Raw genomic sequence first — 25,995 nt, 5'->3', positions numbered from 1 at the left:
TTCTCCTCTCTCTGTCCACTTATCATCCAGCATCTGCTCCCCTCTTTCTCTCCTCCCATTTCCTTCTGGCATTTGCTCCCTTATCTCTCCCATCTGCACTTCCATCCAGCATAGGTTCCCCACTACCATCCAATGTCTGCCCTTTCTCCCTCCATCCACCCCTCTTCAATCAGCATCTTCCCCCTTTCTTTCCCTCCAATATCCTTCCCCCTTATGTCTCTCTCCTTTCTCTGTACATCAATTCCATCAGCACCACCCTTCCATACCACCCTGCCCCCTTTCTTTCCCTCCACCACTCTTCCATTCCAGCAGTCCTGCTCCTTTCTCTCCCTTCATGCAGCAAGGTCCCGCGATGATTGTAGCTGCCTGCTGCCAATCCACCCCACTCTGACGTACTTGCTCTAGAGCGGACTCAGCAGCTGCATGCTGGAAGGGCCCACGATGACTCGTCTGCTGGCTCTGCTCTGGAAGAAGTAAGTTACGTTGGAGGGGGTGGGCCCGGCAGACACAGGGAGTTGCGGCAAAGTCCCGCAATGATTGTGTCTGCCGGGTCCACCCCCTCCGACGTAACTTACTTCTTCCAGAGCAGAGCCAGCAGACGAGTCATCGCGGGACTTCCCCACACCTGCTCCCCCAAAATTGCCATGCTTCGGTTCCTCTTTTTTCTTCCTCCCTCCCCCCGCGGGACCCTGCAGCACCATCAACTCTTACTCCCTCTAACGCCGGCCCTGCAGCTCCGGACTTCCCCGCACCTTCCCCCCACCCCCCGATCGCTATTATTTTAAATGTTATAGCGGCGGCGCTGTATCCATCAGTGGAGACGTCTAACCTCGGCCTGCCCCGGAACTCTTACTGCAGCAGCTGCCCGTCTAGGCAGGAACAGGAAGTCACTGTTGCAGTAAGAGTTCCGGGGCAGGCCGAGGTTAGATGTCTCCACCGCCAGGGTCGGAAACCAAACCCCCACCCCGACGTCCGATTCCTCCCCCAGCCTCCCCTTACCTTTGCGACGCGTGTGTGCGCTGTGACGAGAAACTTGTGCGCTGCGATGTAATATTTTGTGCGCCAGCGCAGCTTAGCGGGAACACTGGTGGTGACCCTGGATCAAGATCCCACAGTACACTGTTCAGGGCCTCAGCACTTTCTAATATTATTTCTATAAACGCACGAACATTATTTCCACAAACGCTCGCAGTCTAAGCAACAAAGTTCATGATTTGCAAGCCCTGATGTTAGAGGCAGACCTGGATATTTTTGCTATCACAGAGACATGGTTCAGTGATTCCCATGGATGGGATGCCAACATACCGGGATATAATCTTTTTAGGAAGGACAAAGATGATCAAAGAGGTGGAGGAGTAGCTCTCTATGTAAAGATCAATATCCAAGTGACTGTAATGCAGGGGACCTGGAGAGAGAAAGAAGTGATATGGATCACCTTGAAATTGATAAAGATCTGATTGCGGATATGTAGAAGTTTGGAAAGAAAGAGAAGGTGCTGCTGTTGGGTGACTTAAGTCTGCCGGATGCAGACTGGAATGTGGATGCCTTTCAGGAGGCTCTTCTCAGACAAACGGTGACAGAACCCATGAGGGAAAAAGCGATACTAGATCTGGTCCTCACAAATGGGGAGAGTATCTTTAATGTTTGAGTGGGTGCCTACATTTTTGAGTTTTATGGAATTTGAAGGTTATTAGCGCTAGTGTATCTGGTTAAGCCATTGGTAAGGTCATTGTTTTTCTCTTTGAAATGATGAAATATCCATTGCTGCACCTGTAATAGACTTATGGATACACTAGAGTTGTCAAAGTGGGTCTACTACTCCTGTAGCTGTTTCGCCTCTTCTTCCTATCTGTTGCTTCTGATAATATGGCTCAAGAAATGGCCTTGTCCTCTTAGGGACAGGTGAAATTTCTTCTTCTAGTGAATTTTCTATATTGCCTGTGAATTCAGTGTCTAAAGTAGTGATTATGCCTTTATTAGTAGATCCTAGTCAGAAATATCTTCTGCTTTGTCGGTTTCACTTCTAAACATAGGGAAAGTAGTAACTAGAACTGTTTTTAATAGTTATGACATTGTACACTGCTTAGACAGTTTTTTAAGCGGTATATCAAATTTTAAATAAAATTGGGAAACTTGAAACTGAAAGTTTATTACATAGTACAGTTTCTCAATTTTGGGACCTTATTTCAAATACTGTGGAGAAATTTCAGGAGCTGGATCAGAAGATTGAATTGCCTCATAAAGAATGTGGGTTGTTGAAGCCCAGAGTTCATTCAATCTGTTAGGACACCTAGGATTAAAGACAGACACAATATTCATTTTAAGTTAGAACTTTTTGAAAACTCCCTGCATATAAAGCACTTGGCAGTTTCTTAATTTTCCAATAATACAATTTGCTTTTGCCCAAATTCTCTTATTTCAGTGGATAACTGCTATGATATACCTAAGCTGACTTGTTTGGAGAATCAGGCAGATAGGGAAATAGATAATTTGGAACCCTTGTGCAGTTTTAATTTAACTGGTTTCCTAGATTCCATCAATATAAGATTTGCCCTCCAAATCTTTCTCCACAGAAACTGGTGAACCTTTGGTGTTTTTAACAAAAAAAATGTGTTGTTTTATGGACAGAAGGTTCAGGTGTTCCCAGATGTATCACATACCATCCAGATGCACAGAAAATTGTTCCTTAAGTTGAAGTCAAAGGTTTTAGAGTTAGGGTGCACCTTTTCTTTAAGATTCCCTTGTAAATGCGTTCCTCAGAATTAGGGCTGCACATTTACTTTTGTGGACCCTACTTATCTGGAGAAATTTCTGTCTAAGATTAGTAGTAGTAGTAGTAGTATGAGTCACACTGGGGGCTTAATGTATTGTTGCGGGTATTACAAGGGGCTGTTATGGGTCCTTTTGAGTTCTTTATTTAAATTTTAAATTTTGATTTCTTTTTATTAATAATGAGCTGTATTCCCTCTGTTGGTAATGTGGGCTTATTTGTAAGTTTCCTTTGGGTTTCTTTTCTTTAATATGCATTTCTTGTGTTTGTCTTTTTCTCTTTGAGGGGTTGGCTGATTAAAGAAAAGAAATGCCCTCCTCACACAAACACCAGACATAAACTCATACAGTCTTGGCATTCTTACATTACATTAGAGATTTCTATTCCGCCATTACCTTGTGGTTGAAGGCAGATTACAAAAGACTTATAAACAGTGGGTTACAATGGAAGATCATTTGTCATTTCTAGAGAGATAAAGAGTAGGTCATGTAGTTTCTGTGTGGCAGGAAGAGGGAGGGAGGAAGGACGGTAAGTTTGATGTTAGGACTGTTTCAGGAATTTCTTGAAGAGTATAGTTTTTATTTCTTTTCTGAACATCTTGTAGTCTGGGGTTGTTATCAGTAGATTGGAGATCTGGTTTATCTGCTTCAGTGGCTAGGAGGCAATCGTATAGTTTTTTCCGTTTTACTTCTTTGATCAAGGGGTATGTGAATGGGGTGTGTGTTTTTCTATGTCTGACTGAGGTGGTTTGGATGAGGTGGTTGTTCAGGTAGGTTGGGCTGTCTCCGTTTAAGGTTTTAAATAACATACAGTAGAATTTAAATTGTATTCTTTCTTGGATTGGTAGCCAGTATGAGTTGATGTATGCTTCTGTAATATGGTTGTGTTTCCTCAATGAGTAGATGAGTCTCAGAGCTGTATTTTGGATTGTTTGTAGTTGTTTAGTCATTGTAGCAGGGCAGGGGAGGTAGAGGATGTTGAAGTAATCTAGTAGACCTAGGATTAGGGATTGTACTATAAGCTGGAACTGTGTTCTTTCGAAGAATTTCCTGACTTGTCTTAGGTTTCTCATAACTGTGAAGAATTTCTGTATTGTTTTATTTATTTGCGGTTGCATGGTGCAGCATCGGTCTATAGTCATTCCTAGTAGTTTTATGGTGGTTTGAATGGGATAGTTGATTGTGCTGATTTCTGTATTGGTTATGGTTGGGACTTTGTCGTTTTCGAGGAAGATGAATTTAGTTTTGTCTGTGTTGAGTTTCAGTTTGTGATCTTTCATCTAGGTCGCTACTGTTTATAGTGTTTGGTGTAGTGTGTTTGTCATGGCAGTCTTTGGTTGATCAAAAGGTATGAGAATGGTAATGTCATCTGCATAACTATAGGCGGTGTATAGGTTGAAGAGAGTAGGGGATAGTGGGGATCCTTGTGATACGCCGCAGGGGTTGGACCAAGGTTCAGATTTTTCTTTATCTGATTTTACTCTGTATGTTCTGCATTTTAGGAAGCCTTCAAACCAAGAGTATACTTTATCTGAGATACCTATTGCATCCAAAATTTGCAGTAGGATGTTATGGTCTACCAGGTCAAATGCTGCAGTCAGGTCCAGTTGTATGAGAAGCATTTTTTTTCCTGTGCTGAGGTGTAATCTGGCTGTGTCAATGAGGGAGCCTACTAATGTCTCTGTGCTGAAGCCGGATCTGAAGCTAGATTGCGTGGGGTGAAGTATATTATGGCCTTCTAGATAGTTGGTGAGGAGTTTGGCTACTAGTCCTTCTGTCAGTTTGACATATAGAAGTATTGAGGCAGTGAGTCTGTAGTTGGATGGTTGGTCTGTTGGTCCTTTTGGATCTTTTTGGATTGGAGTGATGATGATTTCGCTGAGGTCAGTTGGGAAAAGGTCGTCTGTGAGCATGGTTTGTATCCATTGCAGAAGTAGATTACGGAATTTTGTGCTGGAGGTTGTAAGGAGATATGATGGGCAGTGGTTGAGGTCATAGAATGCGTGGCTGTACTTTTTGTAGAGTTTATCGAGTTCACACCGTATGTTGGGGAATTGAGACCATGTTCTGTCTGCTGCAGTTGATTCTTTATCTGTGGGATGAATTGTGAGTTTGTTTAGGTGGGATGGGGTACAATTGAGGGTGGCTCTGGCATTTGTAGATTTCCAAAAAGCCTTTGACAAGGTACCCCATAAATGCCTACTTCAGAAACTGAAGAACTATGGGGTGGAAGGAGACGTACATAGATGGATCAGAAACTGGTTGGCGGGCAGGAAACAGAGAGTAGGAGTAAAGGGCCACTACTTGGACTGGAGGAGGGTCACGAGTGGTGTCCCGCAGGGCTAGGTGCTCGGGTCACTGCTATTTAATATATTCATGAATGATCTAGAAACAGGGATGAAGTGTGAGATAATAAAATTTGCGGACGACACCAAACCATTTAGTGGAGCTCGAACTAAAGAGAACTGCGAAGAATTGCAAAGGGACTTGAACAAACTAGGGGAATGAGCGACGAGATGGCAGATGAAGTTCAACGTTGAGAAATGTAAAGTATTACATGTGGGAAGCAGAAACCCAAAATACAACTATACGATGGGAGGGATGTTATTGAATGAGAGTACCCAAGAAAGGGATGGACATGACAATGAAGCTGACGGCACAGTGTGTAGCAGCCGCTAAGAGTGCTAGGTATAATCAAGAAGGGTATTACTATCAGAACGAAAGAAGTTATCCTGCCATTGTACTGAGCGATGGTGTGTCTGCATCTGGAGTGCTGCGTCCAATATTGGTCGCTGTACCTTAAGAAGGATATGGCGTTACTCGAGAGGGTTCAGAGGAGAGCGACACGTCTGAAAACCTTTCATACGCTGAGAGATTGGAGAAACTGGTACTCTTTTCCCTGGAGAAGAGGAGACTTAGAGGGGATATGATAGAGACTTACAAGATCATGAAGAGCATAGAGAGAGTAGAGAGGGTCAGATTCTTCAAACTTTCGAAAAATAAAAGAACAAGAGGGCATCGTAAAAGTTGAAAGGGGACAGATTCAAAACGAATGCTAGGAAGTTCTTCTTTACCCAACGTGTGGTGGACACCTGGAATGCGCTTCCAGAGGATGTAATTGGGCAGAGTTCGGTACTGGGGTTCAAGAAAGGATTGGACAATTTCCTGCTGGAAAAGGGGATAGAGGGGTATAGATAGAGGATTACTGCACAGGTCCTGGACCTGTTGGGCCGACGCGTGAGCGGACTGCTGGGCATGATGGACCTCAGGTCTGACCCAGCGGAGGCATTGCTTATGTTCTTGAAGTGTTCTGCTGAGAGGGTGGCTGAGGGGGGTGGGGTATTGTTAGTGGTTATGTACGGTTTGGTGTCTGTTAGGTCTTTTAATATTTGGAATAGTTTTTCGGTATTTTGGGTTATTGTGCCTATTAGACTGGTGTAGTGTGTTTTTCTCTAGTCCTTTAGTAGTAGCTTGTATTGTTTGTTAATTTTTTTCCAGGCGGTTTCCGTGTGATCTAGGTTAGTTTTTCTCCATTCTCTTTCTAGTTGTCTGCATTGTCTTTTAAGTAGGAGTAGTTCATTGTCAAACCATTGATCTGATCTTCTGCTGATTCTAGTTTTGGTTTGTAGTGGGGCTAGTTCATCAAGGATGTTGGTGGTCAGGTTGTTCCACTGTGATATGAAGTCCTTGGGGGTTGCAGTCCTGGATTGTTTCATCTATTTTTGTCCAGAATTTGGAGGGCTCGATGTGTTTGCATGAGGTGTAGGTTATTTTTTTGGATTTAGGTGTGGTTTTGTTCTTGGTCCAGTTGATGTTGGTCCAGTTGATATTGAAGGTGTATGTGTAGTGGTCTGACCAGAGGGATGGGGACCAGGTTCCATTAGGTGTTTGAATTTCTGGGGTGGATGGTTGATGGGTCATGAAGACTGCGATGTCAAGTTGGTGTCCTTTTTCATGGGTGGTTTGTGGGTTTAGGATTTGGAAGGATAAGGCATTGAGAAATGATAGACAGTTTTCTGCTGGTTTGGATGCTTGGTCTTCAAGGTGTATGTTTAGATGTCAATCCTGATTTTTCAACAGCCTGAATTATAGTCCTCTTACATGGTTACTGAGGTTTGCACCCCAGTAATCCATTTCTTCCATTTCTTCAGGCCACAAAGCCTTGAGGGTTCTAAACTTAAGTAATGTAGTCTTATAAGGGCCAATATTCAAAAGGTTATTTACTATTGGCAAATGATCATATAACTTTTCTATCCATGTATTTAAAAAAAATTATATTAGGGCTGAAAATCAAACTGAATGGCCTTGTTGGCCTGGTACTATCTGTATAATAAGGGGCCAGCATATTTAGTCACTCTCTGGATAACATTTGTTTTCATCCTACTGAATAGCAGGCTTAAACTAAACAATAGTATTGACATGATGACCGCATTATTCTTATATTAAGGGCAACTCGCTATATGGATAGTAGCATTGAATAAATGTAATAATTTAAGCGCCAGTGTTTAAAGTAAGATAGTCACCATGCCAGATGAAAATCCAACTCATGATTGTTCTTTACTTTCACTTTTGTTCCTGGACACCCTGAAGCAGCAGCTTTCATAGGATTTTAATGTTGTTTGTCCTTTAAAGGACAGTTGTTTTAATTAGGTTCTCTGCGTTGATGTACCTCCACATCTTGGACCCCTGACGATGGAGTGTTTTCTGAAACACGGACCTTGTTGGGTCCCGTGTACTCACAAAAGAGGACCATTTGTTTGGAAAGCTATATTGCATCTTTTTTAATAAAGATAAGACCTTTATACCTTGTACACCGGTTCTGCAATATTTTCCTTTTGTTTTGTTCTTCAGCCTATTGCATGCTTGTTCTCTTACTTGAGTTTAACAACTTTGAGCCCATTTTATCAAACTGCACTAGAGATTTTTAGTGCTCATAGAATTCCTATGAACGTTGGAGCACTCACCTCGCTGGCCCACATTAAAAGCCTCTAGTGCAGCTTGATGAAGGGGGGGAGGGGGATTATTTGGTAGAAAGATATAACTGGCATTAGTCTTTCCATTTTTTATTGTTTTGCAATAACGTACTGAACAAAATTTTATTTTTAGGTGTTCATATTAATAAGAAAATAGACAAGATGGGTATGAGATCATCAGATACAGCTCAGATCTTTTTTGAAGATGTCAGAGTACCCTGCAAATACCTGATTGGGGAAGAAGGAATGGGTTTTACTTATCAAATGTTGCAATTCCAAGAAGAGCGGATGTGGGGAGTAGCCGGTGGTAAGTCATTTGACCTTCTTCTGTTTATTAACCATGCGTAACGTTAACAAGAAATGAAATATAAAGGGATTTTTCTTTTTTTAATTTCAGACGGCAGCATTCTTTCATAATATACGTATGCTTAATAACTGTATGTCGAAAACAAGAAATATACAATAACTTTTGTAGAGGCAAAGCACAATAAAAGCAACAGAGGTTAAAAAAAAAAATCCTTGAATCCTTCTGACAGAGATACACAACTCTTGTATTCATGTATCTCAGAGGTGGGCAAACTTGGTCCTCATGGATTGGAGCACAGGCTACATAGCTCCATGGCAGTGTACTACTTGAAAGGGTCCAGAGAAGAGCGACTAAAATGGTTAAGGGGCTGGAGGAGTTGCCGTACAGTGAGAGATTAGAGAAACTGGGCCTCTTCTCCCTTGAAAAGAGGAGACTGAGAGGGGACATGATCGAAATATTCAAGATAATGAAGGGAATAGACTTAATAGATAAAGACAGGTTGTTCACCCTCTCTAAGGTAGAGAGAACGAGAGGGCATTCTTTAAAGTTAAAAGGGGATAGATTCCGTACAAACGTAAGGAAGTTCTTCTTCACCAGAGAGTGGTAGAAATCTGGAATGCTCTTCTGGAGGCTGTTATAGGGGAAAACACCCTCCAGGGATTCAAGATAAAGTTAGACAAGTTCCTTCTGAACTAGAACGTATGCAGGTAAGGCTAGACTCAGTTAGGGCACTGGTCTTTGACCTAAGGACTGCCGTGTGAGCGAACTTCTGGGCACGATGGACCACTGGTCTGACCCATCAACAGCAATTCTTATGTTCTTATTCAGGATCAGGGTCGACTTTGTTCCTCCACCTGTTTGTGTGCATGGCATTTCTGGGTGAGGTGGAGTTCTCCAGCCAAGGTGTTGGGCCTGAGAGGCAGGTAGAAGACTGGTAGTTCAGGTTCCAAGACTTGTTGAGGCAGAGGATCTCCCTGTAAGCTGTTTCAGCTTCCATCTTGCAGCTCCCAGCACACAGCATTGCACAGTGAGTAACAGGCTGACAGCCTGTGAGATCGATTTTGGGAGGTTCTCTAGTTTTGGATTTCAGGTGTTTGGGGAGATAGTCCTGGGTCACCCACCCCCAAAATCCTAAAATGGCTGTGTTTTGGTGGTCCATTTGAATTTCCTGAGCTGTTTTATTATCAAAATCACTCTCGCAATGGCCATCTTAGATTTTACCAATTCGATTTAAAAGCTTTTTTTCTGTCTCTACAAAACTTGTTTTTGGAAGAAAACAGGTCAGATGGACTCCCCAGGGCAGGATACTTTGGATTTATGCCCTGGTTACAGTGGATGGCTGTCAGGCGAGCATCCATGTTCACATGCTGCGTGGCGTGTAAGGGAAAGAGGTGGTGTCAGCGATAACCACCACCACCACGCTACCTCTTTGGGGGGGTTCTACCGCTTAGTCCATCTGAGGACTGTCCAAAAAGTCAAATATTGGGCCAGGGGGGCAGCGCAAGTGAATCCCCACTGTAATACAACCATGATGCCATGTCTAAAGTTCACAAAATCTCCAAGAGCTCCAAGAATTTTGGCTCATCTGGCCAATACAAAATTGTCAAATCTGCTACAATGGCATCTCTGTTGGCATCTGGGACCCCTTCTTCCAGGGATACGGGTCCCCATCAGAAGGGCCATGCGCAGCCAAGGGACAATTCATATGATCCAGATGATGTTCTCAGGCCTTTGCTTTCTCAGACAAGCACTTCCACAGTGAGGGATTTGGCCACAGTCGCAGATCTCCAGGTTTTGGATCTGGGAAATGTGCCGGATCTTAGGAAGGACCCCATGGTGCAGAGACTATTCAAACCTTCTACTTGAGTAGGGATTATTTCAGATTCCCTTTTTTTGTAAGATTCTATATGCTTTTGTAAGTGTCTGTATACTGTATACTGTATCCCGGATCTCAACACATTGTAACTTCGCTGATTGTCCAGCTCTCTTCTGTGTGAACCGCCTAGAAGTCTCACGACTATGGCGGTATAGAAGAATAAAGTTATTATTATTATTCAGGAATTAAAATTAAAGACTAGCCAGTCCTCGACAGCACAATGCTCTCTCATGAGTAGCACAAAGCCACAGTCTTCCTCTTTTCCTGACCATCCGGACATTATTTCTTTCAAAATGCTCATCGATGCTGTCTTTTATCAGCACTTCCGCCATTTTCCCCGGAACCGAGGAGTATGCTTATGGTAAAACTACACACACATTCCAGTCTTCTGACAACAAGTTTATCTGTATATCGATAAATGGCCTTGAAAATTTCCTCTTGCGTGATTAAGAGCCCCATTTTACATAGAATGTGGAAATTGGAATCGAGACATTAAGGTTGGGACACACAAAGATTTTTCCAAAATGTCAGCAAAAGTGCTTGTGTTTTTGCTAGCATGTGCAACAGCAACAACCATGTTAAAGATACACACATTGAAAACATGAGCAGCATGAACATGGAGTGGCACAGCTTTCACTTAGCTGTCCCAGTTTACAACCTACATGTTCAAGTACAGCCAAATCAGGCCCAGATGCACTAAAGCCAGCGATTGTCACTAAACCAACATAAGTGGTGATAACATACATCCCAAGCATCACATTTGACGCAAAATGGCGGTGGCCTCAAATATGATGTTTGGGATGTATGTTACCACCACTTACGCTGGATGGCGCACCTCAGTACTCCTTCAGTTAAGTGAAAGCTTTCTCTTTTTTGAAACCCTGTGCACAGTGGTGGGTTTTTGGCTCATTGTGAGATATTGATTTAATGCTGGTTGAGTTTTTTATGCCAATGACGAGGAAAAGAGCAGCTTGAAATCCATTTGGATTGCTTCAGAAATTAATGACTATTTCTCCACGTCTAGCGTACTCCCTCTACCCAATTCTCTGGTCACCCAGTCAAAGAAATTGATAAGATTTGTCTGACAAGACCTACCTCTAGTGAATCCATGTTGCCTCTGGTTTTGCAATCCACCAGATTCCAGAAACTTCAGCATTCTCTGTTTTAAAAGCGTTTCCATTAATTTGCTCACTACAGAAGTCAGACTTACTGGCCTGTAATTCCCTACTTCTTCCTTACTTCCACTTTTGTGTAGAGGGACCACATCTGCCCTTCTCCAGTCCTCTGGTATCACTCCCGATTCTAGAGAAGCATTGAAAAGGTCAGTCAGCGGAGCCACCAGAACTTCCCTAAGTTCCTTCATAAACATAAACAAAATCAATTTCTAAACCGCGTAACTTCACAGTTCTATGCGGTTTACAAAAGACTAAAAAAAATATAACAATTGGAAATGAGAATGAAATTAATTACCTAAGAACCTAGAAAACAAATAGGCTTTCAAATGTCTCCTAAATTCCAGATAGGAAAATGAAATAGTAAGCAATTGCTTGAAATATTTATCCTAAATGGCAGCCTGATAAGAGAGAATGGGACTCATAATCAAAACAAAAATACGTCTAAAATCCCACCCAAATCGGCACTTGGATGACCTTAAAGACAGGTCGTCCAAGTGCTGATAATTGAAACGGGTTTTAGACGTATCTAAAAACAGCTTAGGCCTTTTTAGTGCCGCTGTACTCCCAGAGCTGAAAGGGACATTTTAGGAGAAATGGTGAGGGCGGGACGTGGGCTGACCTAGACTTAGTCATACTGCAAGTATAACCGAGAGTTTTAACGAGACTGCCTAGACAGAACTTAAACGTAGTGACTTAGGCGATCTAAAAACAGGTTTAAATGCCCAGAAGGTATCCAGAATGACCAGATAACCACTGCAGGGATAAAGTACAAATCCCCACACACTCCCCCATAAAAATCAGAATAAAAAAGTATACACCTGCCTCCAGAATATCAGCACCTGACAAAGGAAAGCTTAGTAGATCTGCACAGAGGAGTCTTATGTAGTCTGGGGGGTGGGCTAGTGAACCATAGAGAGGAGGACCCAGGCTCATAAGCCATTTTAACCACTGCATTCATGGTGAAAAAATGTGAGTCCACCAAAAAACCCTAAAACCCAACTGTACTGCCATATAGGGCTACTGGAGTGGTAGACACGTTGGTCTAGTAGGTTTGGGGGGGCTCACCATGACCTATAAGGGAGTTGTGGTGAGATGTTTGTGGCACCCTCTTTGTGAAGTTTGCAGCAGTGCCCTGTAAGGTGCCCCACTACTCTGTTGCCATGTCTGGGTGTCCAGTCCATTACTTTGCTGACCCCCTTCTACGTCCAAAAGGTCTTGTTCTAGGCGTTTTTGACTTGAACAAATTTTTGAATGAGAACGGGGTATAAAAATAGATGACTTAGCGGTCTGGACGATTAAACTACTGGACATATAATTAGACAATTTTCAAAAAATATATATTTTGGACATATTTTTCAAGAATGGATTTTGGACATGTCCAACTTTGGGCGACTAGCAACTTAGGCCCAAAACGGACTTAGATGTATTTTTTGATTATACCCCTCCACATGTTCATGGTATCTTTTAAACTTGCAACCCCTTACTGATGGATAAATAAATGAGTTTTACAGGAGAATTTTTGTGTAGAAGCCGAAAATAAATCCATGGAGCTTGACCTATCAGGACTCTATACTAAATACAGCCCAACTTAAAGACAATATGTGCCTCAAGCGGTAACCAATGCAATTCCCAAAACAACGGAGTGACATGATCAAACTTATTCAGTCCAAATATAAGTCTAGCTGCGGTATTCTGAATAACTCACAGCCTGGAGATAGTTTTTTTGACACCTGCCAAGTAAGAACGTAAGAACAGCGATTGGGCCAAAAGCTTAAATGCCGAGAAATCGAAGTATGCTCTGAGAGTGCGTAGTTTCTATAAAATTTGGAAACCTTTACATACTACTGAGTTAACTTGATCTTGCATATTCAGAGTATGATCTAGAATTACTCCTACTTCAGCACCCTTGGATTGTACACCATCCAGCCCTATCGCTCTGTCTACCTTTAATTTAGCTAGCTCATCACGAACACAACCCTCTGAAAATCAATCAGGGTTTACCATTCCACCTTCCCTATTTGCATTTGCCTTCTGTGGTCCCGCTCTTAGATCTTCAGCTGTGAACATAGAACAGAAATATTTGTTAAGCAAATCAGCCTTTTCTTTATCAGCTTCTACATAATTCCTCCCCTTCACTTTTGAGTCTCACAATGCCACTTTTGCACTTCTTCCTATCACTGATATATCTTTAAAAAAATCTTATCTCCACGTTTTACCATGTCAGCTATTTTTTTTTTTTCTTCCATTTGTATTTTTGCTTTCCTGACTACTTGACCAGCCTCTCAACTTTTCCAGATATTTTTGCCTGTCTTCCTCTTTCTGCAATCTTTAGTAGTTTATGAAAGCTGACTTTTTATTTCTTACCTTCTCAGCTACTACTTTTCAGAACCAAAGTGGCCCTCCTTTCCTCTTACTTTTACTTACTTGCCTCACAAAAGGATTTGTCAACCTTACAATAACTCCTTTCAGTTTTGCCCACTGCATTTCTTCTCTTTCCAGAAGTTCCCATCCAGTCAACAATTTCTTGATGTAATCCTCCATCCGAACAAAGTTTGTTTTTTAAAGTCTAGAACCTTAACTTTTGAATGAGCCCTCTCTATACCCATCTTAATATTAAACTGTACCATGCAGTGATCGCTGGATGCCAGAAGATCACCCACTGTATCGTCAGAAACACTTTAACCATTTGTAAGCACTAAATCCAGTATGACCCCCATCCTGCATTACCAACTGTTGAAACAGTTCTCCTTGAAAAGAATTCAGGATCTCCCTACTTCTAGAAGACCCTGCAATAGGGATACCCTAATCCAGTGTTTTTCAACCTTTTTTGGGCAAAGGCACACTTATTTCATGAAAAAAATCACGAGGCACACCACCATTAGAAAATGTTAAAAAATTTAACTGTGCCTATATTGACTATATATAAAGTAATTCTCTTGAATAGGAATCAAATAAACACAAAGAAAGTATTTTATAATTACTTTATTATGAAATATTAAGTAAACAGAATAGTGAAAAATTATAAAATACTTTATTCAGTGCGAAACCTGGGCCTGTTTGGCTGAACACAAAGCTGATATTCTGGCTGGAATCGAAGAAAGACACACACGTAGCTCTTCGTCAACAGCCGTTCCCTTCACCGCCCCGTCACCGTCACCGCCATCCCTTTCACCGCCCCGTCACCGCCACTGCCATCCCATTCACCGCCCTGTCACCGTCCCCGCTGCATCCATATAAGCCTTAGTACTGTTTCCATTAATTTGCAATTTAGCTTATTCCTTTCTTATAAATCAAAGTTCCTGCTGCTGAACTAGAGAAAGAGATGTTCAGCTGGCAGGGCTTTGTTTATAAATTTTTATCAACACAACTAATATACTATTTTATCCTAAAGCAAAAAATAAATAAATAAATATAATTTTTTTTTTCTACCTTTGTTGTCTGGTTTCTGCTTTCCACATCTTCTCATTCAATTCCTTCCATCCACTGTGTGTCTTCTCTCTACGTCTTCCATTTGCTGTTAATGTGCCTCTCCCTTCACTCCCCCCCCCCTCAATTGGTCTAGCACCCATCTTTTTCCCTCCGCTCCCCCATAGTCTGGCATCTGTCTTCTTCCCACTCTGTCTTCCACATTTCCCTTCGGGGTCTGTTCCTCTCCACCCTCCTTCAATGTCTGTCCTATTCCTTTCCACCACCACCCTTCCCTCCCTCCTTTACCATCTGTTCCTTTCTACTACCCTTCAGCTCCTCTCACGTGGCTTATCTATCTACCTTCCTCCCTCTTATTTTCATGGCATGTTACAATGTAATTTGTGCAAGCCACTGGAGCCTGCGAGCTCGGTCCCTGTCCCATCCCCACAAACCATCTCGCTTCTGTGCTCCTATTTTCTCCATTTCTAATATCTCCCCTATGTATCTGTCATTGCCCCCCCCCCTGTGTCCATATACCATCCCCATGGCATGTCCCCTTTATGTCTCTGTCCCTATGCCCCATGCACATAATTTCCCCTCTTTCTGTTACCTTCCTGTGTCCAGATTTCCCCTATCTTCCTCTTCCATACCAGTGTGTCTCTTCTTTTCAACCCCATCTAGCTTTTTTCCCTCTTTCTTCCCCCCCCCCCTGCTTCTAGCATCTGGCTCACCTGCCTGTCCTTCCCTTTCTTTCCTGCTGTGGGTTTTTCTTTCCGTCTTCATCCCCTTGGCCCAGAATCCTTTTCCCTTTCACTCCCTCCTTCCAATTTGAGCCGGGAACACGAGCGATCGCACGGTCCCCGCAGCCACCACTCGCCTGCCCAATCGATCCTACTGTTTAGCCAGCTCTCTCCCTTCGCCTCACCTTAGTTTGTAGGTTTTGTTTTTCGGCGACATGCACGCTTTCCCAAAGAGCCGCGCACGCGTGGCTGCTCAGTGTTCAATCTTCTGCTCTGCTGCAACTTCCTGTTTCCGGTTGCGTCAGAGCAGAAGATCGAAACTGAACAGCAGCGGGGACCGGGGGAGTCTCATGGGAGCGCGTGCGGGACCCGGCCTGAGGCCTAATCAGTGTCTGCACCGTACGGCATACCAGGCAACATCTCGCGGCACACTAGTGTGCCGCGGAACAGCGGTTGAAAAACACTGCCCTAATCAACATCTGACATGTTAAAATCACCTATTAGTAAAACTTCCCCTTTTTAGATATATTCTGAATGTCTACTATTAAATCTCTTTCCTCTTCTTCCATCTGTTAAGGAGGCCTGTATATCACACCAATATAAATATATTTACCATTCCCTCATTCCAAATTGATCCACAGTGCCTCTTCCTTGCCCTGCAGATCCTGCAATTGTGTGACTTTAATATGATCTTTAACATATAACACTACTCCCTCTCCTTCCTACAAAGCCCTAACTGATATGGGCACTTTTTAAAACCTGTGTGTGCCATTGAGCAGATGTAGAGCCAGTGTGTAAAGTATTCAACATACACATGCATCCCCTTTGTAAAATGGAGAATACATGTGTAGATTTTAATCCTACCCAAATCGAGTCCCTTTGAAATCTGTATTATGTGGATTTCCACATGTATAAAACAGCTTTCTGAAATCAATAATTACATCTAGATATGTTTCCAAAATAGCTTAAATTCCATGTAATAAGAAAAGAAAAAAGTGAAAGGCAGAAATAAGATGGAATATAATTCAAATGTAACTGTTGTCATATAACCAGAAATTATTCAACCAGGATTTTTATATACAGTCATGTGAAAAAATGAGGACACCCCATGAAATATTCAGTTCTTTCTTAAGAAATGTTCACATATCGATGTCAAATCTTTTTTTATTGATCTCTGGAAAAGAAAGTGATGTAATAACAACAAAAACAACAAACAACAAAAATTTCCTTGATTTACTCATGAAAGAAAAGATATTCACAAAAATGTGTATTCTAACTGAGGAATAAATTAGGACACTCTACACCCTAATAGCTACTATGACACCCCCCTTTGGCTGAAATAACTGCAATGAGATGCTTCTTGTAGCCATCTACCAGTCTCTGACATTGGTTTTAGGAAAGTTTGGCCCACTCCTCAATGCAGAATTCTTTCAGTTGTGAAATGTTTGAGGGGTTTCTTGCATGTACAGCCAGTTTCAAATCACCCTACAACATCTTAATGGGATTAAGATCAGGGCTTTGACTCGGTCACTCCAGGACTCTCCATTTCTTCATTTTCAGCCAGTCCTTGGTGGATTTACTGGTATGTTTTGGGTCATTGTCATGTTGCAGGGTCCAGTTCTGCTTCCCCTTTAATTTTCTTACAGATGGTCTCACATGTTCCTCAAGCATCCTCTGATATCCTATCACCCTCTTCATTGACGGACCAAAACGGGACTCGGGCGTGAGAGAGCACTTCGCCCCTCCCTACCACTGCTAGTCGCTGAGCTAGTTGGAAGGCTCAATGACTTAAGTTTGACCACTTTCTGACCCTGCAAACCTCTTCCATCGACGGACCAAGATGGGACTTGGGCGTGGGAGAGCACTCTGCCCCTCCCCATCGCCACTAATCACTGAGCCAGTTGGAAAGCTCAGCAACTCAAAAACACAAAATACCCGCTCCTTCCTCAGACCCTGAAGAGACCATCAACTCTCAACAAGCCTAGAAGGGAAAGATCTTCCCCACCTCTACCCACTACTACAATAGTGACCACACTTAACACCACCATGATAACCACATTACTAAAATACCCACAAGCAATCCTACTGATAACTCTACTCCTAACCAACTGAAAGGCAACAGCAAACAACATCTCTCCAATACCAACTATAGCAAATTCCAAGGAAATTACCCAATCAACCTGGCGACTCACATTAGACAGAAACTCAAACTATTAGACATACACATACCAACCCACCTCACAATCAACAAGAAGAAAACCGACAAACCCATACAAGACCAAAACACAACCCCACCAATGATCACTCATATACCCGAAAACAACTTGCAACACACCAACAGACTACACCACTCTCACATGTGCATATGTGAACATCAGAGCCATAGGCCCCAAAACAGAACACACAAAAAACTGGATAGAAGAAGAAAACCTGGACTGCCTTTTCCTCACAGAGACTTGGCTTACTTCGGACTCAGACCCCAGAATAACTGAAGTTTGCCTAAAAAGCCACAAGATAACAATGGTCTGCAGAGAAAATAAAAGAGGAGGAGGAATTGCCATCATAGCCAGAAACACCATAAACCTAAAAATACAAGACAAAACAACCAACCCATATATGGATCTACTAGCCTGTCAACTTTCAAGCACTTCACTCAGAGGAACACTAACATGTATGATCTGCTACATAACCCCAAGTAACTGGAACACAGCAAAACCAATATTTGAAGAATTTATTTATCGAAACTCACTAACGACAGCCTACAACCTAATCCTAGGAGACTTCAACCTCCACCTTGAAAACCAATCCTGCAAAAAAGTAGAAACCTTACTATCATACCTCGAGGCCTTAACATAAAAAATCCCTAGACCCTCAAACCACATACGAAAAGGGACACCAACTCAACAGCCTACATGTCCCAACAACCCACACAATCAGAAATCCAAACGTCAAACGGAAGATGGAACCGTTCCCTCTGGTCAGATCATTACACTTACTCCTTCGAAATCAACTGGACCAACAAACAAAAGCACTCCAATTACTCAAAAAATAACTTACAACTCACGCAAACATATTGATTCCACCATATTCTAGACAAAAGCAGATACCATAATCCAAGACTACACTCCCAAAGACTTCATCTCACAATGGAGCCATCTAAGTACAGCAACCTTGGATGAACTAGCCCCAGAACAACTCAAAACCAGAATCCACAGAAAATCAGACAAGTGGTTCGACAACGAACTACTCCTACTCAAAAGGCAATGCAGACAACTAGAAAGAAAATGGAGAAAAAGCAGCCAGGAATCCACAAAAACAGCATGGAGAATAATGAACCAAAAATACAAACAAAAACTGAAAGAAAAAAGAAAGACATATTACACAAAGCAAATAGGAGAAGGACCCCAAGACACAAAAAAACTATTCCAGCTACTAAAAGATCTCACAGACACCACACCCTACCTAGCCAACAGCAACTCCCCCCCCACCTCCCTCAGCCACCCTCTTAGCCACATACTTCAAAAACAAGATCGCAAACATTAGAGCCACGTTCAATGGAATTCCCACACACATAGAAGAGTTCTTAAATCCCCCCCACAGAGAAAGAATCAATTGCAGCAGACATAACCTGGTCCCACTTCTCATCCATACAACAGACTATATAATAAATACAGCCACGCAGCCTGTGACCTTAACCACTGCCCCCCATACCTATTGAAAACCTCAAGTACACTATTCCAGTCCCTGCTCCTACAGTGGATACAATCTTTACTCACTGGTTGTGTTAGATAGGTTTTATGCATTTTTTGAAGAGTAGAGTTTTTGTTTCTTTTTTGAAGGTTTTGAAGGTCCATTGTTGCTTTGGGGTCTTTTAGTATCGGAGTTATGATGATTTCGCTGAGGTCTTTTGGGAAAAGTTCATCTTTACTCACAGATGGACTTTTCCAAAAAGACCTCGGCGAAATCATCATAACTCCGATACTAAAAGACCCCAAAGCAACAATGGACCAACCATCCAACTACAGACCCATAGCCTCAATCCCACTGTACGTCAAGCTCGTAGCTAAAACCCTAACCTCATACCTAGAAAACCACAACTTACTCCACCCCACACAGTCTAGCTTCAGAACCTACTACAACATTGAGACCCTACTAGGAACACTCATGGACACAGCTAGACAACATCTCAGTACAGGCAAGAAAATCCTGATCATACAACTAGACCTCTACGCAGCCTTCGACCTGGTAGACCATGACATCCTCCTACAAACACTAGACTCCATAGGAATCTCAGGCAAGGTACTCTCATGGTTTAAAGGTTTCCTACAATCCAGAACCTACAGGGTTAAAACAAAGAAAGAAAAATCAGAAACATGGTCCAGCCCCTGCGGAGTTCCTCAGGGATCACCTCTGTCTCCCACACTATTCAACCTATACATAGCTTCCCTCAGCTCCTGCCTAGACAAACATAGCATAACCTCATACAGCTATGCAGATAACATCACTGTTCTCCTCCCCTTCAACCATCCAGAGCCCACTATGACAGGCACAATACACAGAACACTCGAAACAGTAGCAACATGGATGACAGAACACAAACTAAAACTTAACTCTGAAAAATCAAACTTCATCTTCCTAGAAAACAGCAAAACTCCTACCTTAACAAACCTACTAATAAACTCGATCTCATATCCCATACGTTAAAACTTTTTGGAGTACTGATTGACAGAGGCTGTACCATGCAACCACAAATCAACAAAATAATAAAAGCATCATTCGCAACTATGAGAAACTTAAGACAAATTCAAAAATTCTTCAACAGAAAACAATTCCAACTTTTGGTACAATCTCTTATCCTTGGATTACACTTCAAATTCTATTGCCTACTATTCAAAGCTATTAACGGAGACAGCCCAGCCTACTAGAACAACCGACTAATTCAAGCCACCTCAACCAGACACAGAAGAACCCACTCACTATTCACACACCCACCAACCAAAAATGTCAAATGAAGAAAACTATATGACAACCTAATGGCCACCAGAGCAGCAAAACTAGACAAACAAATCACCAATCTGCTGTCTTCGACCACAGACTACAAAACCTTCAAAAAAGAAACAAAAACTACTTTTCAAAAAATACATAAAACCTATCTAACACAACCAGTTCCTTCCCAAGCTCCACCTACCATACTGTCTACTCCTATCAAATCTAAAATGTTCTAATTACCCAACAATTTCTCGACAATTCTTATGTAATCCACCTATATATCTTGTAACTTCATGACAATTCTTATGCAATCCGCCTTGAACTGCAAGGTAATGGCGGAATAGAAATCACTAATGTAATGCAAATATTCATGGTGGATTCTATGATGGTGAGCTTGAGCAAAGCATCCCCAAACCTCCATGCTTCACAGTTGGTATGAGGTTCTTTTCCTGGAATGCTTTAGTTGGTGTACAGCAAACATCCGCTTTTCTGGTATCCAAATAATTACATTTTAGACTCATCTGTCTATAGAAAACTATTCTCAGAAGTCCTAGTGTTTATCTACGTTCTCTCTGGCAAACTTCAGTCTGGCCTTGATGTTTCTCTTAGAGAGCAAAGGTTTCCTCCTTGCACACCTCCCATGCAAGTTAAATTTGTGCAGTCTCTTTCTGATTGTAGAGGCACGCATTTTCACATCAACAGTAGCAAGAACCTGATTAAGGTCCTGTAATGTCATTTTAGGGTTTTTGGAGACTTCTTTTAACATCTTGCGGTCTGTTCTGGGGATCAACTTGCTTGGATGGCCAGACCTGGGCATGTTGGCAGTTGTTTGGAAAGTCTTCCACTTGTACACTATTTTCCGAACCGTGGAATGGCTAATGTCAAATCCTTTTGAGATCTTTTTAAATCCCTTACCAGACTTATAAGCTGCTACAGTCTTCTTTCTGAAGGCCTCAGACAGCTCTTTTGATCTCACCATGGTATTCACTCTCACCACAGCAGTCATGAGCACACCAAACAAAATGTCTGAGGTTTAAGTAGGGCAAACCTCCTTCAAAATGCTGAGTGACGATGTTCCAATCATGTGCACCTGATGTGATACATCTGTGTGTGATTTGAGCCCTTTAAATGGGAGGATATGTGGGGGTGTCCTAATTTATTCCTCAGTTAGAATACACATTTTTGTGGATATCTTTTGTTTTATGAGTAAATCAAGGAAAAATGTTGTTTACCTGCAATTACATCACTTTCTTTTCCAGAGATAAATAAAAAAGAAAGATTTAACATCAATATGTGAACATTCTTAAGAAAGAACTGAATATTTCATGGAGTGTCCTAATTTTTTCACATAACTGTATGAGGTAAAAATATTTTTCAAAGCTTGCTATCTTAATTGTCTTAACATTTCTTTCCTACAAGGAATAGTGGTCTCTAAAGGTAATGTTTGGTCAAAGTCGCTCTTTCTTTTTTTTTTTTTTTAGTAACTTAAAACTTTTATTTATGAATGAATGTACACAACAACAATATAGAACTGCTAGTACATAGACGGGTGCATCCCTCCTAATATATAACCCAGAAGCAAACTTCCCTGGCAAGAAATCCTCCCCTGGCTCTCACCTCACCTCATACCAGTCAAAGTGTTTCCAAACTTCAAACCTCTTCCATTTTTGAGCAAAACTCCCAATCCTATGGTATTTCAGAACAGTCGGTTTATATATAGCATGCTAGTCATTCAGTTTATTGACTACTAGCTAGACACCACCAGTATCTTGCAAGCACCCGCCAGTACCAACCTGACAGCTTTCAGAAGCAATTTACCAAAAGCCACATTCCTCTTATCATGTGAGGCTTATAATGATGTAAAAATGCAATCTCCACCAAGACATCAATCCTTCTTTCCAAAATTTGTGAAAGCATTCGAAATACCCTAACCCAAAACCCTTGACTACCTTACAGTCCCATCACATTTGGAGGTATGTCCTTTTCCCTCCACAGCCCCTCCTATACCTTCCAGCTCCCACAGCCCCCATCTTAGCCCAGGGCACTGGAGTGTAATACCATCTCATGAGAACCTTGTACCTATTTTCCACCAAATTAGTGGCATTCCTAAAGTTAGTATGATGCCATATATTCTTCCTTCTGTTTTCTCTACAATGCAACTCGCTGCATTTTCCTTGTCCATTTTCTTTTTAGATGCCTTCCAATCCCTCTAGCAATACTGCCATCAACTGCCCAAACTCAGTGGATTTGCTGATGTCGATGAGAAATATAGTGACCAAAGACAGAACCCCCATCTTAGGCTTCCATCTTCTCCGGTGACATCACTTCCTCTCCACATTTACTGTTTCCACCTTCTTGGATAATGATTTTCCTGCTATAAAATATAAGTTCCTGTAACTATTGACCTGTTTATGCTTTAAAAACATACCTTTCATTCTAATTTGCTTGTATTCCATTCTCTGATTCTTTCAGTCCTGAAACCACTGGAATGTCTAATACAAGAGACAATTGACTATACTCGCCAGCGAAAGATCTTCAACCAGCCTGTGCTATACAACCAAACGGTACACTTTCGTCTGGCAGAATTAGCAACTGAGATAGAACTTCTCCGCTCTCTTCTTTATCGTGCAGTTGGTAAGTTTCCAAATAAATATGTATATTTGTATTTATGTACAATATCTCAAGCTTGACTCTAATTTTAGTTCCCAAGCATAGTTAAATTTTTGTTGTTACAGCAGTTTTTCCTATAACATATGTAGGGAATCTGAACGTACAGTGTTTAAGTTATGGCACTCTTAAACTTACTTCTAGCTCAAACCACACAAGCAAAAATGAGAAAAATATATAGTACTATCAAACCAGTTCTCAAAAATTTAACAGCACAGCAAACATATAAACCATGCCGCACGTACAGAGCCCCCTCGGAAGCACAATCACATGTTAATAAGGTTTCCTTCAAACAACCCAGGTGCAGGACATTAATCGTATTCCCTGAAAAAATCACTTTGAGGCAGGAAAAAGCCTCAAAGCCCCTCCTCCACCAACCAAACAACAAAAGTCGTGAAAAAGGTTCCCAGGTTTAGGAACAAAAAAATCGAACAAAGGACCCAGTGTGGATAACAAATGAAGTGAAGAAGGCGATAGGTGACAAGAAAATGTCGTTCCGAAAATGGAAAAAGGACCAAACTGAGGAAAACCGGATGGAACACAAGGAACACCAAAAGGAATGTCACTGGGTGGTTAGAAAAGCAAAACGAGAATACGAAGAGAGGCTGGCTGGGGAAGCAAGAAACTTTAAAGCGTTCTTCAGATACGTGAAAGGGGAAGCAACCAGCAAGAGAGGAGGTGGGACCGTTGGATGATGGGGACAGAAAGGGAGTGGTAAAGGAGGGAAAAGAGGTAGCTGATAGGTTAAACAGGTTCTTCTCGTCGATCTTCACGAGCGAAGACACATCCAATGTACCAGAACCCGAGGAGATCATAAGTGGGGATCAAGATGAAAAGCTGGAGCATAGAGAGGTAAGCCAGGAGGATGTCCTCCAACAGATAGATAGATTGAAAAGCGACAAATCACCCGGCCCGGACGGAATCCACCCAAGGGTACTGAAAGAACTGAGGAACGAAATAGCGGAAACACTCCGACAAATTTGTAACCTATCCTTGAAAACTGGGGAGATACCGGAGGACTGGAAACTGGCGAATGTCACACCTATCTTTAAAAAGGGATTGAGGGGTGACTCGGGAAACTACAGGCCGGTGAGCTTGACTTCGGTTCCGGGTAAGATGATGGAAGCACTGATAAAGGACAGCATCAGTGAACACATAGAAAGAAATGGACAACTGAAATCGAGCCAACATGGCTTTTGTAAGGGAAGATCGTGCCAAACAAACTTACTGCACTTCTTTGAAGGGATAAACAGCCGGATGGACAAAGGGGAACCCATGGACATCATTTACCTTGACTTCCAAAATGCCTTTGACAAAATACCCCACGAGCGGCTACTTAGGAAGCTGCAGAACCACGGGGTGGGAGGGGATATACACAGATGGATCAGACTGGCTGGCAGACAGAGAGCAAAGGGTTGGAGTGAAGGGCCATTACTCAGATTGGCAGAGAGTCACGAGCGGTGTTCCGCAGGGGTCGGTGCTGGGACCGCTGCTGTTCAATATATTCATAAACGACCTGGAAACGGGGATGAAGTGTGAAGTTATAAAATTCGCGGATGACACCAAACTCTGCAGCAGGGTTGGAACCACAGAGGAGTGCGAAGACCTGCAAAGGGATGTAAGTAAACTGGAAGAATGGGCAAATAAATGGTAATTGCGCTTTAACATAGAGAAATGCAAGGTCATGCATATAGGGAATAGGAACCCGATGTTCAGCTACAAAATGGGGGGAGCGTTGCTAGGGGAAAGTAATCTTGAAAAAGACTTGGGTGTGCTTGTGGATACAACAATCAAATCATCGGCACAATGTGCAGCAGCTTCCAAGAAAGCAAACAGAATGCTGGGCATCATTAAGAAGGGTATCACAACCAGATCGAAAGAAGTCATCATGCCGCTGTATCGTGCGATGATGCGTTCACATCTGGAGTACTGTATCCAGTATTGGTCGCCGCACCTCAGGAAGGATGTGGCGATACTTGAGAGGGTCCAGAGAAGAGCAACGAAGATGGTAAAGGGCATGGAAGACTGCTCATACACTGACAGGCTGGACAAGCTGGGGCTCTTTTCCCTGGAGAAGCGGAGACTTAGAGGAGACATGATAGAAACTTTCAAGATCATGAAAGGCATAGAGAAGGTAGACAAGGATAGATTCTTTAGACTACGGGGAACCACAAATACAAGAGGGCAGTCGGAGAAACTGGAAGGGAACAGGTTTAGAACCAATGCCAGGAGGTTATTCTTCACTCAGAGGGTTGTGGACACATGGAACGCGCTCCCGGAGGATGTGATCGGGCAGAGTACACTACGGGGATTCAAAGAAGGATTGGATAAATTCCTGAAGGATAGGGGGATTGAGGGGTACAGATAGAGGTAGATAGGGTACAGAAAGAGTATGGTTAGAACAATAAAGGGGTCTATGGGGCTAAATCTAGAAAACCAGACAGGTCATGGACCTGATGGGCCGCCGCGGGTGCGGACTGCTGGGCACGATGGACCTCTGGTCTGACCCAGCAGAGGCAACTTTTTATGTTCTTAAAAGTGGAGGCTATCACGAGGTAAGATTAAATGATTGGCATAAAAAAAACCCTCCTCGTTTGATATTTCACTAGGAAAAAAGCCTTGTGCAATGCAAACCTTTAAGGTATCTGAAGGAAACCACCAAAAGAATAACAATGCTGTAAACTAGTGCTCTTATGACTCAAATAAAGAGATACTCATCTAGAGACCAAAGTTGAAAGCACATCACACATCGATGGTGGCCAGCATTTCACTAATCAATAGCTGCCTCAGGATGTGGAAATGATGAATCTTTCACATAAATCTTAGACTGGAACTCCACATTATAGCATGGCGGCTCCTTTTTTCCTAGTGAAATATCAAACGAGGAAGTTTTTTATGCCAATGATTTAATCTTACCCCGTGATAGCCTCCACTTTTTCATGACTTTTGTTGTTTGGTTGGTGGAGGAGGGGCACTGAGACTTTTTCCTACCCCGAAGTGATTTTCTCAGGGAAAACGATTAATGTGCTGCACCTGGGTTGTTTGAAGTAAACCTTATCAACATGCGATTGTGCTTCTGAGGGGGCTCTGT

The 25,995-nt window shown here is 42.3% G+C and overlaps 1 protein-coding gene across 1 annotated transcript in view; it reads left to right on the top strand.

Annotated features, from left to right (window-relative positions):
- The window catches only part of LOC117354147 (probable acyl-CoA dehydrogenase 6), a 202,360-nt gene that overhangs the window by 157,021 nt on the left and 19,344 nt on the right, over positions 1 to 25,995 (top strand). The window contains exons 6-7 of the mRNA XM_033931107.1: positions 7,876 to 8,049; positions 22,710 to 22,871. Of these exons, the coding sequence (XP_033786998.1) occupies positions 7,876 to 8,049; positions 22,710 to 22,871 (336 nt within the window). The remainder of the gene's footprint in view (positions 1 to 7,875; positions 8,050 to 22,709; positions 22,872 to 25,995) is intronic.

The sequence above is a fragment of the Geotrypetes seraphini genome, chromosome 2 (assembly GCF_902459505.1).
Source record: "Geotrypetes seraphini chromosome 2, aGeoSer1.1, whole genome shotgun sequence".
Classification (NCBI taxonomy): domain Eukaryota; kingdom Metazoa; phylum Chordata; class Amphibia; order Gymnophiona; family Dermophiidae; genus Geotrypetes; species Geotrypetes seraphini.
The sequence above is the reverse complement of the archived record's forward strand: the minus strand, read 5'-3'. Positions and strand labels throughout refer to the sequence as shown.